The sequence below is a fragment of the Aquarana catesbeiana genome, linkage group LG04, assembly GCF_042186555.1.
Source record: "Aquarana catesbeiana isolate 2022-GZ linkage group LG04, ASM4218655v1, whole genome shotgun sequence".
Lineage (NCBI taxonomy): Eukaryota > Metazoa > Chordata > Amphibia > Anura > Ranidae > Aquarana > Aquarana catesbeiana.
This window is the reverse complement of record NC_133327.1, coordinates 673,863,343-673,888,129: the sequence shown is the minus strand read 5'-3', so window position 1 is coordinate 673,888,129 and position 24,787 is coordinate 673,863,343. Positions and strand designations below refer to the sequence as shown.

Here is a 24,787-nt window from a genome sequence, read left to right as displayed (position 1 = left end):
TATTTGGTCAATCCCCGCTGAACTGGCCGAATTTCGATCAATTTCTGGGCAGTTTAAAAGGCATGCTGCAACAAGGCATTGTTTATTTGGGGATGGGAAATCTGCTTTGAGTCACCATCTTGATCAAAATGGATGTACAGTAAATAGGCAGCCAAGGGAAAACTTGCCGAACACCAGGAACTCAGCGAAAACTAAGAGGAATTTTATGGTGAGTACCAAAAAAATATATAATTTTCTCTTTATTGAAGGACATAGTGGACATCTTGATCTTCTGAAGGTGGCGCTATAACCCAACGGTCAGAGATCAAGATCTCTGCTGTGTCCTTCAATGAACTCAGAGAAGGGAATTTTATAGTGAGTTAACCCCCCCCCCCCCCCTTTTTTTTTTTTTTTTGTTTTTTTTTTTTTGTTTTTGTTTTTTTCTCCACCTTGAGAACTCCAGTGTGTATGTTGCTTGCTCTTGCCCTCTTGAGTGTTCCCACTTACTCTACTTCATTCTCTATAGTAAAAGGTAAAAGAGGTAAGTAGAGGTAAAGGTAAGTTAGTAGTTCTAAAAGCTGAACTTTTTTTTTTTTACCTTAATGCATTCTGTGCATCAGTATGCAACCCCCACCTTATACTTGCCTGAGCTGATCTCGATCCAGCAATAAGCATGAGAGCAACAGCTTTCAGCTCTCTCCCTCCTCCATAGGCTCAGACACAGCAGCGGGAACCAAGCCGCACTCTGTGTGTCGATGGACACACAGAGCCAGCTCAGAACCAAGCACACACGAACGAATGCCCCCAGAGCATGCTGCTTGCTCTGGGGGCACTCAGCGGGGGGCAGGATCCAGGAGCGCCGGTGGGGGGACCCAAGAAGGGGAAGATCGGAGCTGCTCTCTGCAAAACTATTGCAAAGAGCAGGTAAGTAGAAGATGTTTGTCATTAAAAAAAACCTAAAAAATTAGAACGTTTACAATTTTGCAACCGAGAATGGGACCCACAGACCACAGCAAGTGTACAGGCCTGTAAAGTCAAATGCTAAGATCTCACTGCTAGAGTCCCTGAAAGTCATAGGAATCTACTAGGTGGTTTAACTCTTTGGAATCTTGGCCTAACTTGAAATATCAGTTTTTGGTGGACTGACCCTTTAAACGAGTGCCACATGGCTGGTGTGGGGTTTTACTTCATAGTGACCTTGTCAGATTGATGACTTTGCAGAGTGTAACATGTTGTTTCTCTGTATTGTGAACCAAGAATGTGTCAGCTTGTCACACTAATGACTCTGAGCACAGGCTGACCTCACCGAATCCATTAGACGCTTTTGCTGGAGGACAAAATATGTTGTTTCTTTTCAGCTGGTAGACATGTTAAGCGTCACTTCTTTTCGTTAAATAGAAACTGCTTGATATCCAATGAACATGCATAAGGACCCATTATTGTTTCTTAAAGGGATTTTATTGTTTGCTGTCTAATAATCATTTGTCGTTTTTGTTTTAGCAAACGCACAACTACTTGACGGGCCCTTTGGGAATGTCTGCTTGGGGATCTTACATCGTTTTTATCATGGCAACTTTGATGATTGGACTGATTCTTGGTTTGGTACGACAAGATTTTATTTCTCCCCCTTTTTTCTCCCCCCTTTTTTTTCTCCCCCCCACCCCCCCCCCTTTTTTTCCCCCCTTTTTCTTTCTTTTCTTTCTTTCTTTCTGTCTTTCTGTCTTTCTTCCCTCCGTCTTTCTTCCCTCCGTCTTTCTTCCCTCCGTCTTTCTTCCCTCCGTCTTTCTTCCCTCCGTCTTTCTTCCCTTTTCTTTTTGTTACTGAGCAGTAAGAGATTAAATAATCTGTATTACTGTGAGTCTTACACACCATAATCAGGGAGCCAGAGTGCCAGCTGTTGGCTCTGCCAAGTATCGTTGGCCACGGAACTATGTAGGCACAATCATAGTCTATCAAGGAACCCCTGGCAACATCTGGAAGAACCCTAGTTGGAAATGGCCTCATTAGATTCCTAGAGTTCCTAGCTCCAACTGCTGGCTGTTTTCATTGCTCATTAGTTTAAATGTTCTGGTTAAAACGGAACATCTGAGTGTTTTTTTTTTTTTTTTTTTTCAACCTTCGGGTCATACTGTTGCATATAGGAGGATTGGACAATGACAAACAAAAAACTCTAGGCCAGCCCAGGATAACTACTCTTCCTACAGTTTACTCTAGGTGCGGCCGGACCAGAGTCTTGTAGAGCGGGAGAATTATTGTTTTATCTCTGGAGTTGATCCCCTCTTTAATGCCAATATTCTGTTTGCTTTGTTAGCAGCAGCTTGGCATTGCATGCCATTGCTGAGCCTATCATCTACTAGGACCCCCAGGTCCTTTTCCATCCTAGATTCCCCCAGAGGTTCTCCCCCCAGTCTATAGATTGCATTCATATTTTGTCACCCAAATGCATTATTTTACATTTTTCACATTTGAACCTCATTTGCCATGTAGTTGCCAACCCATTAATTTGTTCAGATCTTTTTGCAAGGTTTCCACATCCTGCGGAGAAGTTATTGCCCTGCTTAGCTTAGTATCGTCCGCAAATACAGAGATTGAACTGTTTACCCCATCCCATGTTGCTGCTGGAACTTGGTCTCCTCAGTTGCTGCTATCTGGTACAGTCGTCCTAAGCCTGGCTAATGCAGTACCACATCTGGATCATGAAGGACTGGACATTGAGGGTATATTCTATAAGTGACCTTCAGGCGTTCTGTGTGGGATTCTTTCCAGACTCCGTTCTAGAAAAAGTGAACCACAAAGCCATTCTCGTGGCTCTGGACAGGCTTATGCAGATGCGGTACACCGGTATGGGAAGACTCCTGGCGAAATCTCCGTGGGCCCTGCCAAATCGTCAGGATCTTCTTTCAACTTGTTTATCCTGTTTCATAGTCACTAGTTTCAATGACATGGTTGTTTAAGCCCATGTTCTACTTTCCACGAGGTCTATCATCTATATGTGGAAGGCTTAGACCGGGCTATACACTGTTCGAAACGTTAATGGGCAGGCTGAATGTACCAAGTTGATCTATCGATTAACGTGGGTACAACCAGCCTTTTTAGATTCCCGGCAGGGGCGGGCAAGCCATTCCCACTGGGAGAAGACAGTGATTGTCGCTAGCAGCCTTTTGCCAGTGTTTGATCGATATGTGCCCTCCGTCAAAGTGCCCACGCATGTGCAGGACGGAGCCACACTCCAGCTGGTTTGCCGATCAGCAGGAGTGACGTGACCATGGCGCATGCGCACACCAGAGGAGGCTTATTTTCGACGGGGGAGAGAATGTCACGGACACTATTAAAAGCGATTCACAGAGCGGAGGGACACCGTATTTCTCATATTGTGCCTCGCTGTTGCGGGGGTGGGGTTTCAGTCTGCTCATGGTCGCCTTTTGTCAATGTTGCACAGCAGATTTAGTGTCTTGATCAGCGCCTGTTGCCTGTTTCTAAGGGCAGGTTGCGACACCGACAAAACCCGCCCTTCAACACAGACACAAGCCGCCCTGCAACAGCGAGGCATAATGTAACAACTACGGTGTCCCCGTCTGCTCTGTGAATAGCTTTTAATTGTGTCAGTGAAATTCCCTCTCCCGTCGAAAAATGCCTCCTGTGATGTGCGCATGCGTCATGGTTATGTCACTCCAGCTGATCGGCAAATCAGCTGGAGTGCCGCTCCGTCCTACGCATGTGTGGGCACTTTTTGACAGAGGGCACTTATGGATAGAACACCGGCCTTGCTTCACATGGTGTGAAAATAGGATCTTCTCCAGGGGGCAAATCCTCTTTCCTACAGTTAGGTAGTTTCTGCCTTTCACCTCAATCAAGACCTTGTTCTTCCATCCTTCTGCCTGGCTCCAGTTCACTAAAAGGAAATTTCCCTCCATTATCTGGTGGTGGTTCGGGCTGTGAAGCACAATTCTCGGTCAGTTCAGCAGGGAGCGGCCAAGATTTTTTATTATTATTATTATTATTATTATACAGGATTTATATATCGCCAACAGTTTACGCAGTACTTTACAACATGAGGGCAGACAGTACACTTACGATACAATTCAATACAGGAGGGATCAGAGGTCCCTGCTCGTTGGAGCTTACAATCTAGAAGGGAGGGTCAAGTGGAAACAAAAGGTAATAACTGTGGGGGGTGAGCTGATGGAGAAAATAGTAGTTGTTAGGATTTTGAAGTTAATTCTTTAGCCGACCGGAAGCCAGTGGAGGGATTGACAGAGAGGGGTAGCAGAGACCGAGCGATTGGTAAGGTGGATGGGTCTGGCAGCAGCATTCATGATGGATTGAAGAGGTGATAGACTATGTAGAGGTAAGCCAATGAGAAGGGAGTTGCAGTAGTCGAGGCGAGAGATGACCAGGGAGTGAATTAAAAGCTTTGTTGTGTCATTGGTTAGAAAGGGGCGTATTTTGGAGATGTTGCGGAGGTTGAGGCGGCAGGATTTGGACAGTGATTGGACGTGGTGCTTGAAGGAAAGTTCAGAGTCCAAGACGACACCTAGTACCTTGGCATGTGGGGATGGGCTTTAAGTTGTGCCATCGATTTTGACTGAGAGATCAGGGGTAGGGGGCATATGGGGGAAGGAAAAATTATAAGTTCGGTTTTGGATAGATTGAGTTTGAGGAAGTGGTGTGACATCCAGACTGATATATCTGATAGTAAATTAGTGATATGTGAGGAGGCAGAGGGAGTGAGCTGAGGGGTAGAGAAATAGATTTGGGTGTCGTCAGCATAGAGGTGGTATTGGAAGCCATGGGAGGCTATCAGCTGACCCAGGGAGGAGGTGTAGATTGAAAATAGGAGAGGTCCAAGAACAGAATCTTGGGGAACCCAACAGAGAAAGGAAGAGAAGAAGAGGAAGTAGAGTTGTAGGAAACGCTAAATGTGAGGTTGGATAAGTAGGAAGAGAACCAGCGAAGAGTACAGTCACGGAGACCAAAGGTGTGGAATTTTTTGAGGAGGAGGGGGTGGTCAACCGTATCAAAGGCAGCAGACAGGTCCAAGAGTAGGAGAACAGAATAGTGTCGATTGGTTTTGGCCGTTAGTAGATCATTTGTTAGTTTTAGGAGAGCAGTTTCTGTGGAGTGTTAAGGACGAAATCCAGACTGAAGGGGATCAAGAAGGCTATTATCAGCGAGGTGGACGCTCAGTTGGTTGTAGACCAGACGTTCGAGGAGTTTGGTTAAGAAGGGGAGCAAGGAAGAGAAGGAAGGAGCGAGATTCGAACCGTGTATGGCCAGGCTGAATGTACCCAAGTTGATTAATCAATCAACTTGGGAAAACCCAGCCTGTCGTATTTTACATACAATTTTTGCTAGAAGCTATTATAGCTGCTAGCAGTAATCCTTGCGTTCTCCCAGGGGTGATGGTACCCCCTCCTACCAGGAGAACACCATGGCTCTGCGGTAGGGGTGCTGAAATAAATCGTTGCATTGATGCATCGTGATTCGGGTGTCCCCGATGCGGCATCGATGCATAAGGACCGAAAGATCGATTGCGGGTGACGTCATCCCGACTTGCCCCGCCCCTCCTGGGAAAGCGCTCGGAGCGTATTTTTTAAAATTACTTTCTTTTAATAAATTCTGAGTTACAATGAATGATGTGCCCCGCTGTATGTGCTTTTTAAAAAAATATGTCACTTCATCCCGAATTTCACAGTAGTACAATACATCCCGCTCATGTGACTCCCGGCCCATCCCGCCTCTCTCCGCTCTCCTCTCACGTCTCCTGAGTCCTGACGTTAGCGGGGAATTCTCAGCCCCGCCCGCTGACTATAGCTATCATATCAGAAGAGAGAGGCGGGCGGGACTGAATTCCCCGCTGACGTCAGGACTCAGACGTGAGAGGAGAGCAGGTCGGGAGTCACATGAGCGGGATGTATTGTACTACTGTGAAATTCGGTATGAAGTGACATATATTTTTTTAAAAAGCACATACAGCGGGGCACATCATTCATTGTAACGTGGCATTTATTAAAAGGAAGTCATTTTAACAACAGTAAGTAGAGTACAAATGTGTGTGTACTCTACTTACACCTCACACTCCGTGCTGACAGGTCCCTGGGCTTCCCATTGCACATTCCACTGTTAACTCCTAGTGTGCTGGAAGCAGGGCCAGATTAAGAGCAACATGGGCCTGGTGCTAAGGATTTTGGTGGGCCTTTTTATGGAAAAAAATAAAATGAAAACGCAAACAATTTTTGTTAAATTTTAATTAAAGAGAGAGAGGGGTGTGAGACAGTGGTTAAGAGAGGGGGGGGGGGGGGGTGATAGCGAGATGGGGGGTTGAAAAAGAAGGGATGAGAGGGAGGGGGAAAGAGAGAAAGGGGGTGAATGAGAGAGAGAGAGGGGGTGAGAGAGAGGGGAATAGAGAGAGGGTGAAAGAGAGAGAGGGTGGTAGGGGGTGAAGGGGATGAGAGAGAGAACAGGGTGAAAGAGAGGGGATGAGAGAGAGAGGGGGTTAGGGGGGTGAAAGAGAGAGGGGGGTGGGAGTGAGGGGGTGAGTCTGTGGGAGGCACAGCATAGTACATAACACGGGGGGGGGGGGATAGCACAGTACATTACATGGTTGGCACAACACGTTACATGGTGGATACATGGATACAGCACATTTAATGGTAAGCAAAGCACAGTACATTACATGGTGGGCACAGCACATTACACAGTTGGCACTGCCTAATACAGCACATTACAAGGTAGGCACAGTTCATTATATGGTGGACACAGCACATGACATGGTTGGCACTGCACAACAATTGCATGGTGGGCACAACACAGCACATGCACACGGTGGGCACAGGACCTTATATGATGGGCACAGCACATGACATGGCGGGCAGACCAGCTGAGCACATTACATGGTGGGCACTGCACATTACAAGTGGGCACTGAACAGCACATTATATGGTGGGCACAGCATATTATATGGTGGGCACTGCACATTACACAGTTGGCACTGCCCAATACAGCACATTACAAGGTAGGCATAGTTCATTATATGGTGGGCACAGCACATGACATGGTTGGTACTGCACAACACAGCACATTGCATGGTGGGCACAACACAGCACATGCACACGGTGGGCACAGGACCTTATATGATGGGCACAGCACATGACATGGCGGGCACAGCTGAGCACATTACATGGTGGGCACTGCACATTAAAAGTGGGCACTGAACAGCACATTATATGGTGGGCACTGCATATTATATGGTGGGCACCGCACATGGCATGGTGGGCACTGCACAGCACATGAAAAGGTGGGTACTGCATGACACCACATGACATGGTGGGCACTGCACGACACAGCACAGCACATTACGTTGGGAGCACAGCACATTAAATGGTGGACACCACACATGACATGGTGAGCCCTGCACACCACATTCCATTGGGCACATTGGTGGGCACTGCACGACACAGCACATTACATTGTGAGCACAGCCCATTAAATGGTGGACACAGCACATGACATGGTGAGCCCCACACAGCCCATTCCATTGTGGGTACTGCACGGCACATGCCATGGTGGACAATGTACAGCACATTACATGGTGAGTATAGCACATTAGATGGTAGGCCCTGCATGGTGCAGCACATGACATGGTGGGCATAACACAGCACATGACATGGTGGGCACTGCGCAGCAATTTACATGGTGGGCACTGCACATGACATGGTGGGCACTGCATGGCACAGCACATTACATGGTGGGTACAGCGCATTACATGGTGGGCACTGCATGGCACAGTACATTACATGGTGGGTACAGCGCATTACATGGTGGGCACAGCACATTACATGGTGGGCACAACACATTACATGGTGGGCACTGCATGGCATAGCAGATTTCATGGTGGGCAATGCAACTGCACATTACATGTTAGGAACTGCATATGACATAGTGGGCACTGCTGAACAGCACAGTACATTACACAGTGGGCACAACACGTGGCAGGGTGGGCACAGCACAGCACATGACATGGTAGGAACGGCACATGACATGGTGGCACTGCATGGCACAGCGCATTACATGGTGGGCACTGCACATTACATGGTGGGATCACTGCATGGCACAGCACATGACATGGTGGACACTGCAAATTACATAGCGGGCATTGCAAGGCACAGCACATGACATGGTGGGCACTGCACATTACATGGGGGGCACTGAATGGCACAGCCCATGACATGGTGGGCACTGCACATGACATGGTGGGCACTGGATGGCACATCACATGACATGGTGGGCACTGCACATGACATGGCGGGCACAGTGCATGACATGGTGGGCACTGCATGGCACATCGCATGACATGGTGGGCACTGCACATTACATGGTGGGCACTTCACATTACATAGTGGGCACTGCAAGGCACAGCACATGACATGGTGGGCACTGCACATTACATAGTGAGCACTGCAATGTACAGCACATGACATGGTGGGCACTACACATTACATGGAGGGCACTGCAATGTACAGCATATGACATACTAGACACAGCACATGACATGGTGGGCACTGGGCAGTGGGCACAAGAGAGCACATTACATGGGGGGAAGCAGCAGTCTGTCCCCTAGCACAATAATTACACAACATCCCCCTAACAAATGTACTGACCTTATCATAACAGCATGGGAGATGTCCTTCCTCCCGGGCTCCTGCAGGTTAGGACATCAGCGCCCCTCCCCCAGACACTGAGGATCTGTGTGAGTGAACAGATCCTGTGATAGGAGTCAGGCATCGGCAGAGACAGGACTCGGCTGCACTCACTTGTCTCCTCCATGTGTGCACAGAGGGCTCCTCTTCCTTCAGGAAGGCACACAGATATCATAAGCCACTGCCATGGGCCTATATTGAGGGAGGGGCCTGGAGCTGCAGCTCCACCAGCCCCTATGTTAATCCGGCCCTGGCTGGAAGGTGCAACAGGAATGCCAAGGAACTGTCAGCACCAGTGGTGGCCCGTGCATTGTGTGTGGGGGGGGGGGGTTAGTGAAGTGATGGCTGCATTTGACGGGCACAGTGAGGCTGCATTTGACGGGGGAGGTTCAGTATTTTTCAGTTTGTTTGCGCCCCCCCAAAAAATTTTGAGCACCAGCTGCCACTGGTCAGCACAGAGACAGTACAGGGAGCTTCACAGGGCTGTTTGTCATCTGTGGATTGTAATCCCTCCTGACCTCCCAGCGGCAGTGTGTGTGAATGCCTGTACCCTGTAGTGCACCGGATTACTGCACTTTTTAAGGGAGTGAGGTTATTTTTAATTCAAAGCGGAGTTCCAGTCAATTTTTTGTTTATTAAAAGTCAGCAGCTACAAAAAGTGTATCTTCTGACTTTTAATAAAAAGACACTCACCTGTCCCACAATAAAGCGACGTGGCCACCCAAACCCTCCCTCCTTTCCCCCCGCCTGTCCACGGCGCTGGCAATACTACTGTGGGCATCCGGCTGTGACAGCTCGCAGCTTCACAGCCGGGTGCGCATGTCTCACTGCGCTGTCCTGCATAGCCGGGCAATCTTTTGGGAACTGTGATGTGTCCCAGAAGATTGCAGGGTGGAAGGGCCGCCTAGGCGGCCCAAGCGGAAGTGGGAGCTCATCGGTAATCGTGATGCATCATCGAATCGTTGACCAGATAATCGTAATCGAAACGTGAGACCAGTGAAGATGCGCACCCCTACTCTGTGGGAGGGGGGAAATTGAGCAATTTTCTTTCCTGCAACCACGATCTTTGTCTATGGGCAGCTTTAGTCTCTGCCACTACTTCTTTTAGGAAGACTGATACCCTTTTTGTTCAGGATCTCTATGTGGCTAAAGCAGTGTATATTTCTTCCTTTTTTTTTTTTTTCTCTTCTTTCTTCTTGTCCTGCAAGCAGCATCTTTGGGGCGGGATCGGAGCGCTGTATTTAGCACCCCCAAAATGCCCTGCCTATTGGAATGAATGGGCAGCGCTTCTGAAGCACCTGAAAAGCAATTCCGAAGCGTCATAACACTAAAAATGAGCTGCGCTTGGCCGCTGCCCCAGTGTGTAAGGGGTCTAAAGGATAAGTTCACCTTTCATACAATGCTGCACCCATATTCAAGGTGTAACGTGTTATGCCCCCACACCTCCCCGATCCATCCCGTGCTAGCTAGTAGACATGTGCACTGCCAAAAACTGTGTTTGTTTTTCGTTTGTTTCGTGTTTTTTTTTTTTTTGTTTTTTTTTCGGGTCATTTGTTATGATCAAAATTCATTATTTCGAATAAATTCGTAACTTCGAAAAAATTTGAATTTTGAAATTCAGTAATTCAGAAATCCAAACATAACTAACTAATAACAAACTATTAAATTATAGGTATTGGAATTTCCTTGCAAATTTGGCTGTTAGTGAATGTAATGAATACGAATTTATCCAAAGTTACGAATTAGCCGAAATAACGAATGCCGCATCTAAACGAATGGAACGTAACAAAATGAATAATATTATTATTATTATTATTAATAATAACTTTTTATGAATTCGTTCCGTTCCATTCATTTAGATACGGCGTTCGTTATTTTTGGATAAATTCGTATTCATTACGTTCACTAACGAATGCCATATCTAAACAAATGGAACGTAACAAATTAATAATAATAGATATTTATTAATAATTATTAATTTTATTACGTTCCATTCGTTTAGATGCGACGTTCATTATTTCGGATAATTCGTAGCTTTGGATAAATTTGTATTAGTTAAGTTCACTAACGGCCAAATTTGAAAAGAAGTTACAATACCTATAATATAATAGTTGGCAATAGTTGTTATTTGGGATTTTAACATTTTCGGATTTTCGTTTGTTTGAATTTTCAGATTTTCGTTCTTTTTGGATTTTCGTTCTATTTCGAATTTTCGGGAAACTTTTTCATACATTTGAATATTTACCAATTTGTCGAAACAAATTGCGCATGTCTACTAGCTAGCGGGTGTTCTCCTCCACCCCCTAGCTGTCAAAATTTTAACAAAAACCCACCCGGCCACGTCACTCATTCGCAGCGCTCTGTAAATGGAAAACTACAAGGTCCTTCAGCCTTTGCGGCTGTCGGCTAGTAGATTTCAATTAACTATCATGGCGCTGTGAACTCTGTGGTAGTTCATTCTTCCTGTCAGCATGTCTTGGCTTCCTCGTATGAGGTACGAGCAGGCCTATACACTGACAGATCTGCAGGAGACCTGCATGGCATCAGCAAACTGATCCTGGGTGCAATGCTTTACAGCAGGGGTAGGCAACCTGGGGCCCTCCAACTGTTGTGGAACTACATTTCCCATGAATTGCAAGGCTGGCAGTTACAATTACTCCCAGAGGCATGATGGGACTTGTAGTTCTGCAACAGCTGGAGGGCCCCAGGTTGCCTACCCCTGGTTTACAGGCTCCCACAACAAAAAATAATGAGCATTTTTTATACCTGCAAAAAAATGTGCATTTATTTAATTTTTTTTTTCCTGAAAAAGTGAACTTATCCTTTAATATCTTCTAGAATTCTGTCCTTCCTTTTTTTTTTTTTTTCTTTTTTCCCTTGAAGACCTCTACTACATATGGTCGAAACGCGTTGAGTTGTTTCTAGTGTGACTTTTATACATATCATGCTACGTTTTAAATGTTCACTGTACAGCTGTATCATCATGTATGTTTGCCAGCCTCCATCAAAGAGCTCATGTTTTACCAGATATCCATGCTTCTGTAAATTCATTTAATTTTTGTAATAACCACATTTTACAACCATTTTTGACTTTGTTGCTGCAATACAAAACCCCATAGGGAAATCTTTTCCTTTTTTTTATCCTTTAATACTTCCGGTGTTCCTCAATGGACGAGAAAGAAAATAGGATTTGTGTACTCACCGTAATACCCTTTTCTTGGCTTCCATTGAGGGGTGCCGGCCCCACCCCTGTGTTTTTATGATCGTACTCTGTGTAATTCTGCGCTATACAAGCAGATATGTGGGTAGTGGTACACCCAAGGCTAGCCGACAGTTTGTTTACCGATGTCCAGTACGCCTGTCGACGGTTGTATAAGCTAAAGGTTTAGGACTTCCTGTGTCCCTCAGTGGACTTCAAACAGAATTCTAAAGAGGGTACAAAAACGTAGACATCTCCTGTTACTGTGAATAAGCACATAATGACACTGGACCTGATGCATGCCACAATGGCAACTTATCCCTGTTTTGGCCAGTTCCTTTTTTTAATAAATCTGTATTCTCTATTTTGTTTGGCATACAGATGTTGGTCCTGCTAATAGACTGTTTCTGCCCAGCCAAACCCAAGTATGAAGTTCTGAGATCAGGTAAGTGTTTTACCTTCCTATTGGTGTAATTTTGGGCTCCCAGCTTCCTATATAGATTGTTTGTTTTTTTATTAAGTTTTATCCTTCTATTCTTATATACATTTTTTTTTTGACTCCATACCCTTCCCTGTGGGAGATCTGGCTTATGAGGGCGATCAACTACTGTTGGTTGGACGTACAGGGCCATCAGAATTTACTCCTCTACCACGACTTTGCCATAACTTGGCTTCAATTCTTCATTACTTTGAGTAGATGGGATTCCACTTTTTTATTTATTTATTTTTTCCTGAAGAAGCCTCACGGTGAAACATGTAGAATCAAAAGCGTGGAAACCGCAATATAACTTTGAAAGTCGTGTCCTTTGCATGTAATTCAATAAAGTATGTATGTGTATATGTGTATATATATATATATATATATATATATATATATATATATATATATATATATATATATATATATATATATAATTTTTTTTTTTTATAATCCGTGTACACCCATAAAGCCTGACCTTTCAGCACTTGAGTTAGTCATAAATAGACTATCTTAGAATCTATCTTGGGGTTCATACACACTTGATCTTGTGGGGGGTTTGGAGAACCCCAGCGCCAGCTGCCGCGGCATATTCACACCCCGCAGCCGCCATTTTTCCAGATAAAAGGAAGTGGATGTTAAATGGTAAAAAAAAAAAAAATCAGCTCAACTACAGTGTTTTACTGCCCCCAGCTGCTAGTGTAAACAAGCACTTTGGGTAAAAAAAATATGAGCCCAATGATTATCAGATGTGATAACAGTCGTTGAAAAGTGAGCTCCAACAGGTAAACGGGCAACAAAGAAGTAAACCATGAGCAGTCTACCGAGAGCATGTTCATATTTTATTTACACAAACCCCTTTTAACAGCTTTCGCATTCATACTGTGGCAGGGCGCCCGGCTGAGCGAAATCACGTACCTGTACGTGATTTCATGCACGAGGTCTGGGGCATGTGCGCGCCGGCGACCCGTTGTGAGTGGACACAACGGGAGCCAATCAGGAAGTCCGATGGCCACCTGCAAATGGACACAACGGGAGCCAATCAGGAAGTCCGATGGCCGCCGACCACCCACAATTGGACACAACAGGAGCCAATAAGGGGTCCTACGCTCACCAATGATCGTTCAGAGGAGAGGCAGACCGCCGTTCTGTGAGGGAGGAAAATGGAGATCTTGTGTTTCTGCTAAGCCAAAACGCGGATCTTGGTTTTTGTCCAGTCACAGCATCCCCCCCCACAGTTAGAAAGTTCCTCCCTAGGAGCACATTTAACCCCTTCCCTGCCAGTGTCATTTATCCAGCGATAGTGTCGTTTTTTTTTTTGTTTTTTGTTTTTTTTTTAGCACTGATGACTGTATTGGTATCACTAGTCCCCAAAAGTGTCACTTAGTATCAGATTTGTCCGCTGCAATGTCGCAGTCCCTCTAAAAATCGCTGATCGCCGCCATAACTAGTAAAAACAATAAAAAAAGTCCATCTATCCCATAGTTTGTAGACGCTGTAACTTTTGCGCAAATCAATCAATATACACTTATTGAGATTTTTTTTTTCCAAAAAATATGTAGAAGAATAAACATTGGCCTAAATTGATGAAGAAATTTGCTGTTTTTTAAATTTTTTTTTTTTTGCTTTTGTTTATAGTGCAAAAAATAAAAACCACAGAGGTGATCAAATACCACCAAAAGAAAGCTCTATTTGTGGGGGGAAAAAAAAAGGACATACATTTAACTTGGGTACATGACCACGCAATTGTCCATTAAAGTAACGCAATGCCGTATAGCAAAAAATGGCTTGGTCATGAAGGGGGTGGGGGTTTAATCTTCCGAAGATCAAGTGGTTAAGTATAGCTTTTAATAGACATCAATTTTATTTGGATACAGCAACGCACGACCAAGCAATTGTCAGCTAAAGTACTGCAGTGCTTTAATGCAAAAAAAGGCCAGGTCTTGAATGGGGGTAAAACTTCCGGAGGTTAAGTGGTTAAAACATTCCTGCATGCCTTCTGTGTGCATCCCCCCCCCCTTCCAATACCTACCCTTGAACGAGATTTCATGCCAGGACTGTGCATGAGAGCTATCACTGCTCTCTCCCTCTCTCTGGCTCCTCATTGGCTCAGAGGCAGCAGTGGGAGCCATTGGCTCCTGATGCTATCATTTACAGCCAGTGAGGAGGAATGGGGGAGGGGAGGCTGAGATGCACTGTGTGCCAATGGAGACACAATGTGCAGCTTGGGAGCGAGTCTGCATGCGTACCTCCATAGCAAGCCAAGCACTCAGAAGGGGGAGGAGCCAGCACCAGTAGGGGACCACAGAAGAGGAGGTTCATGGCTGCTCTGTGCAAAATCATTACACAGAGCAGATGAGATGTTTGTTATTTTTTTTTTTTTTTAAATAGCTTTTTGGATCACTTTAAGGCTAGGCTCAGGGTTTTTTTTTTTTTTTTTTTTTTTTTTAATGTGTATGGAATGCGTGCAAAATTGTGCGCTTTCCCAACACACAGAGGGGGGGGGAATAATTATTCGATCCCCTGCAGTTTGTGTAAGTTTGCCCACTTACAAAGAAATTAAGTGTCTATCATTTTTATCATAGGTGTATTTTAAATGATAGAGACAGAATATCAACCAAAAATCCAGAAAAAACACGATACAAATGTTATAAATTGAGTTGCAGTTCAGTGAGTAAAATAAGTATTTGATCCCCAAGCAAAACATGACTCAGTACTTTGTGGCAAAACCCTTGTTGGTAAGCACAGAGGTAAGACGTTTCTTGTAGTTGGTGACCAGGTTTGCACACATCTCAGGAGGGATTTTTGTCCACTCTTCTTTACAGATCCTCTCCAAATCCTTAACCACTTGGCGCCCGCCCTATAGCCAAATGACGGCCACACTGGGGACCTGAATTTCCGGGAGGCCGTCATATGATGTCCTCCCCTTTGCACGCTCCCGGCGCGCCCCCTGCAGGGCATTTGTGGCACGCGCTGTTATCACCGAGTCAGACTCGGGTGATCACAGATCCGAGTAAGGGGCCGATCCCGGCCCCTTACCACGTGATCAGCTGTCAGCCAATGACCGCTCATCACGTAATTTAAACAAAAGCTCGGTAATCTTTGGGTTTTTTTTCTCACGCTGACAGTGTGAGGCGAAAAAAAAAAAAGCCGATCACCGGCTTATGTGCAAGGGACATCGGTCCCAACAAGAAAGGAGGCACATCTGCCGAATCTGTGCCCACAATTACCGCCTGCCAATGCCCATGCGTGCCACCAATCAATGCCCACCAGTGGTGCCTATCAGTGTAACCTACCAGTGCCGATCAGTGCCCATCACTGCCACCCATCTGTGCTTATCGGTGCCCGCCAGTGCCGCCTTATCGGTGCCCGCCAGTGCCGCCTTATCGGTGCCCGCCAGTGCCGCCTTATCGGTGCCCGCCAGTGCCGCCTTATCGGTGTACATCAAAGGAGAAAAACTACCTGTTTGCAAAATTTTATAACAAAATATAAAAAAAAAATACTATTTTTTTTTTTTTTTTTTTATTCGGTCTTTTTAAAATGTTTTAACAAAAAATAAAAAACCCAACGGTGATCAAATACCACCAAAAGAAAGCTCTATTTGTGGGAACAAAATGATAAAAATTTCATTTGGGTACAGTGTTGTATGACCGCGCAATTGTCATTCAAAGTGCGTCAGCGCTGAAAGCTGAAAATTGGTCTGGGCAGGAAGGGTGTTTAAGTGCCCAGTAAGCAAGTGATTGTAACAGCCGGTTCACACGGGGGCGACTTGTCAGGCGACCTAGCCGCCTGACAAGTCGCCTCCCGTTCTGTACAATGGAACCGTTCTAATCGGAGCGACGCAAGTCGCTCCGACTTAGAAGAAAGGTTCCTGTACTACTTTGGGGGCGACTTGCATAGACTTTTATACAGAAGTCGTCTTGCAAGTCGCCGCGGCAGTCGTGTGCAGGTCGCCTCGGTGAGGCGACCTGCAAGTCGTGCCGCTTCTAATGTGAACCGGCGCTAAAGGTTAGGTTTATTTATTTTATTTTTTTTATTTTTTAAATACCATACATGTTATACTTACCTGCTCTGTGCATAGGGTTTTGCATAGAACGGCCCGATCCTCCTTTTTTTGGGGTCCCCTGGCGATGCTCCCGCCGGCTCTTCCTTTTCTGCAAGTGCCGCCACGGAGAGCCGATTTCCGTGTGGCACCAGTGGGGGCGCGTTCCCGGGTCCTGCTGCTGCGTCCATTGACACAGACAGCAGGACTCTGCCCCGCCCCCCCCCCCCCCCCCCGGCTCTCATGTCACTGGATTTGATAGCAGCGGGAGCCAATTGCTCCCGCTGCTATCAATCTGTCCAATGAGGACCCGAGACAGTGGCTGGAACTGCTGGGCTCATCCTCGACGCTGGAACGAACGGGTTCAGGTAAGTAAAAGAGGGGCTCTGGGGGAGCTGCAGCATAGAAGGTTTTTCACCTTAATGTATAGAATTCATTAAGGTGAAAATCCTTGACTTTACAACTCCTTTTTAAGGTTTCTTGGCTGTCTCTTGACAACTGGAAGTTTCGGCTCCCTCCATAAATTGTCTATGGGATTAAGGTCTGGAGACTGACTAGGCCACTTCATGACCTTAATGTGCTTCTTCTTGAGCCACTCCTTTTGTTGCCTTGGCGGTATATTTTGGGTCATTGTCATGCTGGAAGACCCATCCCCGACCCATCTTCAGTGTTCTGGCTGAGGGAAGAAGGTTCTCATCTAAGATTTTACAATACATGGCCCCGTCCTTTGGCCCCTCAATGCGGCAAAGTCTGTCTGTACCTTTTAGAAAAGAAACAGCCCCAAAGCATCATGTTTGTACCTCTGTGCCTGACTGTAGGGATGGTGTTCTTAGGGTCATAGTCAGCATTTTTCTTCCTCCCAAACACAGCAAGTCGAGTTAATGCCAAAGAACTGAATTTTGGTCTCATCTGACCACAGCACTTCCTCCCAATCCTTCTCTGAATCATTTAGATGTTCATTGGCAAACCTCAGACGGTCCTGTACATGTGTCTTCTTGAGGAGGGGGGCCTTGCGGGCGCTGCAGGATTTCAATCCATGGCGGCGTATTGTGTTACCAATGGTTTGTTTGGTAAATAAACGATGGACTCCACGCTCAGGACAATACGGGCTGCAGCCCCCCCCCCTGAGGGTTCCCAAGGGCACTTAAAATAAATAAAGGTGTAGAGAAGGGGTGGTTGGCGCTACCCTAAAAAAGTGAGAGTACCAGGAGGGTATGTGATCAGAAAAGAAAATTGTATATAATGTGATTGTATAACAAAGAAATGTCTATAAAATGCAACTACACATTAATGTGCTATCCCAAAATGGGTATATGTGAATGTACCCTCCGGGGATGAGTGTAACCGTATCCTTGCATGGATGTGATAAAACAAATGACCATTGATATAAACCACATGTGAAGAAAGTGCTGAGCGTGGTCACTCAGACTTTACCATAGACATCCTATTCAAAGAAATATACCTGGTTTCCCTGAAAATAAGACCTAGCGTGATTGTCGGTGATGGCTGCAATATAAGCCCTACCCCCCAAATAAGCCCTAGTTAAAGTCCTTGTAGGTCTTATTTTCAGGGTAGGGCTTATTTTAGGGGAAACAGGGTAGGGCTTATTTGGGGGGTAGGGCTTATATTGCAGCCATCACCGACAATCACGTTAGGTCTTATTTTCGGGGAAACCGGGTAAGTGTATACTGTAAGTAAATGGGTATAAAAATGGATCACAATAAAGGCTAAAAATTAATCCAACCCTAAGTTAGAGTTCATAAATTAACCCATAAGCATATATGAAAAATAAGAAATATATATTCCAAAAAGCAAGTCCCACGGTATGAAAAAATAGTGCGAATATATATTGGAAAAAATTTTTTTTATAAAAAGATTAATATCCAGTTTTATTTTTTTGGGGTGACTTCAGTGCTCAGCAACAAAAGGTGACTGATAATGCTCCCCCCCATCAGGTCCCCACTCACCAAAAGAAGGAACCCCTTCAGGGGTAGTGGGCATATGTGGGTAACCGTAGATGGAAATCCTCCACTCAGTGTCCCGTCTATGGGTCTATCGGTCTCCCGTAGCTGGCTCCGCTCGATCAAGCGGTCTCAGCTGTCTCCATCCATTCAGGGGTGAATGCTTCAGTCGGATCTTACCAAGCCGTCACTCCACATTTCGGTCCTCATATGAAGGAAAGAAGGGCTCCCATAGTGTAGTATTAAAAATGGCTTTATTAAAGTATAAAATTAAAAAGGCTTCCCCACCACCAACCGTGGAGAAGCTGTACAAACTACACTACACTACACTACAAGCTCCCTACTTCCGTGTTGGAGTATAGTGTGAGAACGTAGGCTACCTTCTCACGCTATACTCAACACGGAAGTAGGGAGCTTGGGATGCAGGTGGAGCGCACGCCGCGGACCAGCTCTTCCTACATGCTATATTAGTGTAGTTTGTACAGCTTCTCCACGGTTGGTGGTGGGGAAGCCTTTTTAATTTTATATTTTAATAAAGCCATTTTTAATACTACACTATGGGAGCCCTTCTTTCCTTCATATGAGGACCGAAATGTGGAGTGACGGCTTGGCAAGATCCGACTGAAGCATTCACCCCTGAATTAATGGAGACAGCTGAGACCGCTTGATCGAGCGGAGCCAGCTGCGGGAGACCGATAGACCCATAGACGGGACACAGAGAGTGGAGGAGGATTTCCATCTACGGTTACCCACATATGCCCACTACCCCTGCAGGGGTTCCTTCTTTTGGTGAGTGGGGACCTGATGGGGGGGAGCACTATCAGTCACCTTTTGTTGCTGAGCACTGAAGTCACCCGAAGAACTACAACTGGATATTAATCTTTTTTTAACAAAATTTTTTTGCAATATATATTCGTTGGCACTATTTTTTCACACCGTGGGACTTGCTTTTTGGAATATATATTTTTTATTTTTCATATATGCTTATGGGTTAATTTATGGACTCTAAGAGCCCTTTCATACTGCGGCGGTTTTCAGGCGCTATTGCGCTAATAATAGCGCCTGCAAACCGACCCGAAAGTGCCGCTGCTTTCATTCCTCTGGGCTTTTACACTGGAGCGGTACGCTAGCAGGACGGGAAAAAAAGTCCTGCTAGCAGCATCTTCGGAGCGGTGAAGGAGCGGTGTGTATACCGCTCCTTCACCGCTCCTGCCCATTGAAATCAATGGGACGGCGCGGCTATACCGCCGGCAAAGCGCTTCTGCAGAGGCGCTTTGCGGTGGTATTTAACCCTAGCGGCCGCATACCGACGCTAAAACGCCGCTAATAATAGCGGCGTTTTACCGCCGCCCCCTCCCCAGTGTGAAAGGGCTCTTAGGGTTGGATTCATTTTTAGTCTTTATTGTGATCTATTTTTATACCCATTTACTTACGGTATACACTTATATTTATTTGAATAGGATGTGTATGGTAAAGTCTGAGTGACCACGCTCAGCACTTTCTTCACATGTGGTTTATATCAACTGTCATTTGTTTTATCACATCCATGCAAGGATACGGTTACACTCATCCCCGGAGGGTACATCCACATAAACCCATTTTGGGATAGCACATTAATGTGTAGTTGCATATTATAGACATTTCTTTGTTACACAATCACATTATATACAATTTTCTTTTCTGATCACATACCCTCCTGGTACTCTCACTTTTTTAGGGTAGCGCCAACCACCCCTTTTCTACACCTTATAATGGTTTGTTTGGTGACTGTGGTCCCAACTGCCTTGAGATCATTCACAAGCTTCTCCCGTGTAGTTCTGGACTGATCCCTCACTTTTCTCATGGCCATCCTCACCCCATGAGGAAAAATCTTGCATGGAGCTCCAGACCGAGGGCGATTAATGGTTATTTAGTATTTCTTCCATTTGCGAATAATCTCTCCAACAGTTGACTCCTTCTCACCAAGCTTCTTGCTGATGGTCTTTGTAGCCCATTCCAGCCTTGTGCAGGTCTACAGCCTTGTCCCTGATGTCCTTTAACAGCTCTTTGGTCTTGCCCATGATGGTGAGGTTCGAATAGAAGAAAGATTCTGTGGACAGGTAACGAGTTGCCGTTAGGAGGACCTCATTGACAGGACTAATCTGTGTACCACATGAGCACCTACTGTAGCCAGTCTGTGGGAGCCAGAATTAATGCTGGTTGGTTTGGGATCAAATAGTTATTTTACTCACTGAACTGCAACTCAATTTATAACATTTGTATCGTGTGTTTTTTTTTTTTTCTGGATTTGTGGTTGATATTCTGTCTCTATCATTTAAAATACACCTATGATAAGTTCTTGACCCTTCATTTCTTTGTAAATGGACAAACCTACAAAATCTGCAGGGGGATCAAATCATTATTTTCCCCTCTGTAGATGGAGGGCAGGTGAGCCTAACTAAACCCCTGTTTTTAACACCTATTGTTAGTCAGAATTGGTTGCAGGCTGGTCAGTAAGTTGAGCTGGGAATTTTCTTTGGTTTTGTTTGACATACATCGCCCTTCCATGTGCTGCAAAGACCAGTTATAGGCGGGGGCAGGGACCATTTGTATTAAAGTATAACTTGTTTGTTATAAAAAAAAAAAAAATCAAAACATTTCCTTTTTAGAATCACTTTAAAGGGGTTGTAAAGGAAATTTTTTTTTTTTTTTAAATAACAAACATGTCATACTTACCTCCACTGTGCAGCTCGTTCTGCACAGAGTGACCCTGAACCTGCTCTTCTGGGGTCCCTCGGCGGCTGTCTCAGCTCCTCCCCGCAAGAACTATCCACCTTCATGCGAGCTCTCTCGCATGGTGTTTAGTTCTTGCGGGCGCGCTCCCATGAAACAGCCGGCGGCCATAGCCACTCACAGTATCACTCGGCCCCGCCCCCCTGGCGAGCCGCGTCATTGGATGTGATTGACAGCAGCGCGAGCCAATGGCTGCGCTGCTTTCAATCCATCCACTCTAGCCAATCAACTGCCAGGCTGAGCGGCGAAGAGGACATCGGGGGGTGAACACAGCAGGTTTAGGGGCTCAGGTAAGTAAAACGGGGTGGCTGGGGGGGGCCGGTATTGTCGGATGTTTTTTCACCTTAATGCATAGGATGCATTACGGTGAAAAAACGCAAACCCTTTACAACCCCTTTAAAGTGTAAGTTCACCTTTTACAGAAACTCTGTGAAGGTGAACTTACACTGGACCCCCTTCCCCATCCACCCCCAGTCCCACTAACCTGGAGTCCAGCAATCGTTCTTTCTGACACATTGGATAGCCGCTGTACCGGTTCGGGGATTTGAAATCCCTGCGGCTTTCTCTTTTCTTCGCCCGCGGTGACAGGACGGGCTACGCGAGTTCTGATCGGTCAGCGCCAACCAATTAGAAAGCACCTAAACGAAACGTACCTCCAGACAAGGAACGTTTTGGAGATTAAGCCGAGGGGGATTTCTAATACCCGGACCGGTGAGGCGGCCACCCGGTGTGTCAGTGTGGGTGATCGCCGCCGCGCTCCTGGTCAGCGGGACAGGGGGGGGGATGGGGAGGGGGTCCTGTGTAAGTTCACCTTTCATATTTTTTTTGTAAAGGTGAACTTGCACTTTAAGGCTAGGTTCAGGTCTTTTCGTGTCGGGAACGGTGTGCTTTCCCAACAAACACAGAAATTCGCTAACTTATCGGATGCATGGTGGTGTCATTCATTTTCAATGGCACTCCCATGTGTCTGCTGATGTGCAAATCAAACCACATGGTGCTATGGCACTTTTTTTGGGAAAGCGTAAGTGATTTTTTTTTTTTTCTGCGTTTTTTTTTTTTTTTTTTTTTTACACCTTGAGCAGCCCATTGAAATGATGCACTGCCATGCACACGATGCATGGGGTGGACATCCTGTAGGTGTGGATCAAACCTAAAGCCTCGTACACACGATCGGACTTTCCGACGGGAAATGTGTGATGACGGGCTGTTGGCGGTAAATCCGACCGTGTGTACGCTCCATTGGACAACTGTTGTCGGACTTTCCGCGGACAAATGTTGGATGGCAGGTTTTAAAATTTTCCGCGGACATATGTCTGTTGTCGGATTTTCCGATCGTGTGTACACAAGTCCAAAGTACAAACACACATACTCGGAAGCAAGGACGAGCCGAAAGCGGTCGGTCTTGTAAACTAGCGTTCATAATGGAGAATCAACATTCGTGACATGGAAAATTATGAAATCTCCAAATGCAGTGCACAATTCTCTTCTTCTTTAATAGGATAATAATGAAGCTGCTTTGCTGGTGATACTGATGAAGTTATTGCAAACTAATTTTCAAAGGCTTTTTTTCTTTCTAGGGATATATATATATATATATATATATATATATATATATATATATATATATATATATATATATATATATATATATATATATATATATATATATATATATATATATATATATATATATATATATATATATATATATAATATTTTTTATTTTTTATTTGGGAAAGTTACCACAACACCATTATCCTATCCTGTAGTTTTTAAGATCAAAGATACAACTATGTTGGTGTCCCTTGTCAATTTTACATTGTATTTTTTAAAATTTAACTACCTGCTCCCAAACTGTCATTTGAAGTAAAACACATTGCCAAGTATTATTCTACACCATTTTTTTTATTGTGCATAAAAAAAAGAAAACAAATAAAATTAGACCTGCTATCTGCCAATAGAACTTAACCAAAAAGTGCATTCTATGCATCTAAAAATATAGAAAATATACCAAATCAAATCATTATTATTCAACAAAAAAAATTGTCAAAGCAATAACTCCAAGGCCAATAATAAATAACTCGTTATCTCCATCAATTCCGCAACATGGCTAGTTGACGAACGGCCGTTCAGAAACGAAATGAAAAGTGCGAAATGAAAAGTGCGGATCAACACTCACCAAACTTCTAACACGAAATTAGCAGAAGCAGCCCAAAGGGTGGCGCTAAAGAGCTGAAAACAACGCAGTACGTCACTACGTTGGTAATTGTTGGCCAACAATTGTGTGGCCGTGTGTATGCAAGACAAGTTTGGGCCAACGCCCTTCGGACAAAATTCCACGTTTTGTTGGCCAACAATACGATTGTGTGTGTGTGTGTGTGTGGGGGGGGGGGGGCAACATGAAGTCTGTCCATATGTAATGTATGAGCGTTGCCAAAAAGAGCCTGATGTGACTAGTTTGCTGCAAAGCATTGCACTTATCCCGGTTATCCTACAGTAATTTTTTTTTTTTTTTGGGTTGACGGAATACACGTCAGTGTTGATCATTCTGAAATAACAAAAAAGAAAATGGCACAGATGTCATTATGGATTACGAAAAGACGAGCTTTTACAGATGAATAGCATTAGTTTCCAGTTCTGAGTTCTCGGTGTAGCAATCGCTCCCCAATGCCCATCTGATTATTATCTCCTTTTGTATTGGGACCATTTTCTTCTAATGTTCTTCCACAAATAAAGACGATCGGCCTTAGCCAAAGCGTTCATCATTTTCAGATCCTCAGACAGCTGGAGGGGAACGTCGATCCTTATCCATGTGTTTGTAGATAATGAATTACAATTCCTGTTAGATTGTATGTTCTGCATAAGCGTTCTGTTTGGGTTAGAATAATGATCTGTTTCTTCTGGGTTTCTAAGGATTCCAGATGTTCATGTAAACATCAAAGACCTTCCTAAAACCAGAAATTCATACGTACATTGCTGTAGAGGTGACTGCGTTTTGTGGATGAAAAACGCCATGTGTCTGCCAGCTTACGCCAAACTATCTGCACTCGAAATTGTGTGTCTGATTATTCTGAACAAGGGAGAGGCACATTGTAAGAAATACGGGGGAGCTGTAGTCCTCTTGTCATGTAGAAGAAATGACTAGCCCCACTGAAGCTTGCAGGAGGGCTTCATAAGGTTAGGTTCACACCTGTGCGGGTGGTGCCACTGCGAGACCTGGCACAAATTCCCGCAGCTGCAACCACCCACACAGCGACACGCGGGACCCGTTAATTCTAATAGCTCACCGCCCGCGCTGAAAATCGCACCCACACTGGGGACTGCGTTGTACTCCCAGTTCTCTTGCGGACTGCGATTTCCTAAGTAGTGCAGGGACTTCCTTCCTGCGGGGCACAGCAGTCCATTCAAATTAATGGGCGCTCATGGAAACAGCGGCCCACACAGGTGTGGACCTAGGGTAAAGCCAGCCATAGATGAATCCAATCTCAGCCGGTTCAGTAGGGACATGTTATGGGTAGGCTGGATGTACCCAAGTCAATCCATCGATCCACTTGTGTATAACCAACCTGTCAGATTTTTTTTTTTTTATATGTGATCACTGCTGGTGGCTAAAGCCACTAGCAGTAAGTATTGCTTTCTGCCAGCCAGGAAGGCTCC

At 45.1% G+C, this 24,787-nt stretch overlaps 1 protein-coding gene across 1 annotated transcript in view; it reads left to right on the top strand.

Annotated features, from left to right (window-relative positions):
- Window positions 1–1,479: 1,479 nt before the first annotated feature.
- The window catches only part of TMX4 (thioredoxin related transmembrane protein 4), a gene marked incomplete at its 5' end in the record, with an annotated part of 27,889 nt that continues 4,581 nt past the window's right edge, over window positions 1,480–24,787 (top strand). The window contains 2 exon segments of the mRNA XM_073628624.1: window positions 1,480–1,581; window positions 12,259–12,322. Of these exon segments, the coding sequence (XP_073484725.1) occupies window positions 1,480–1,581; window positions 12,259–12,322 (166 nt within the window).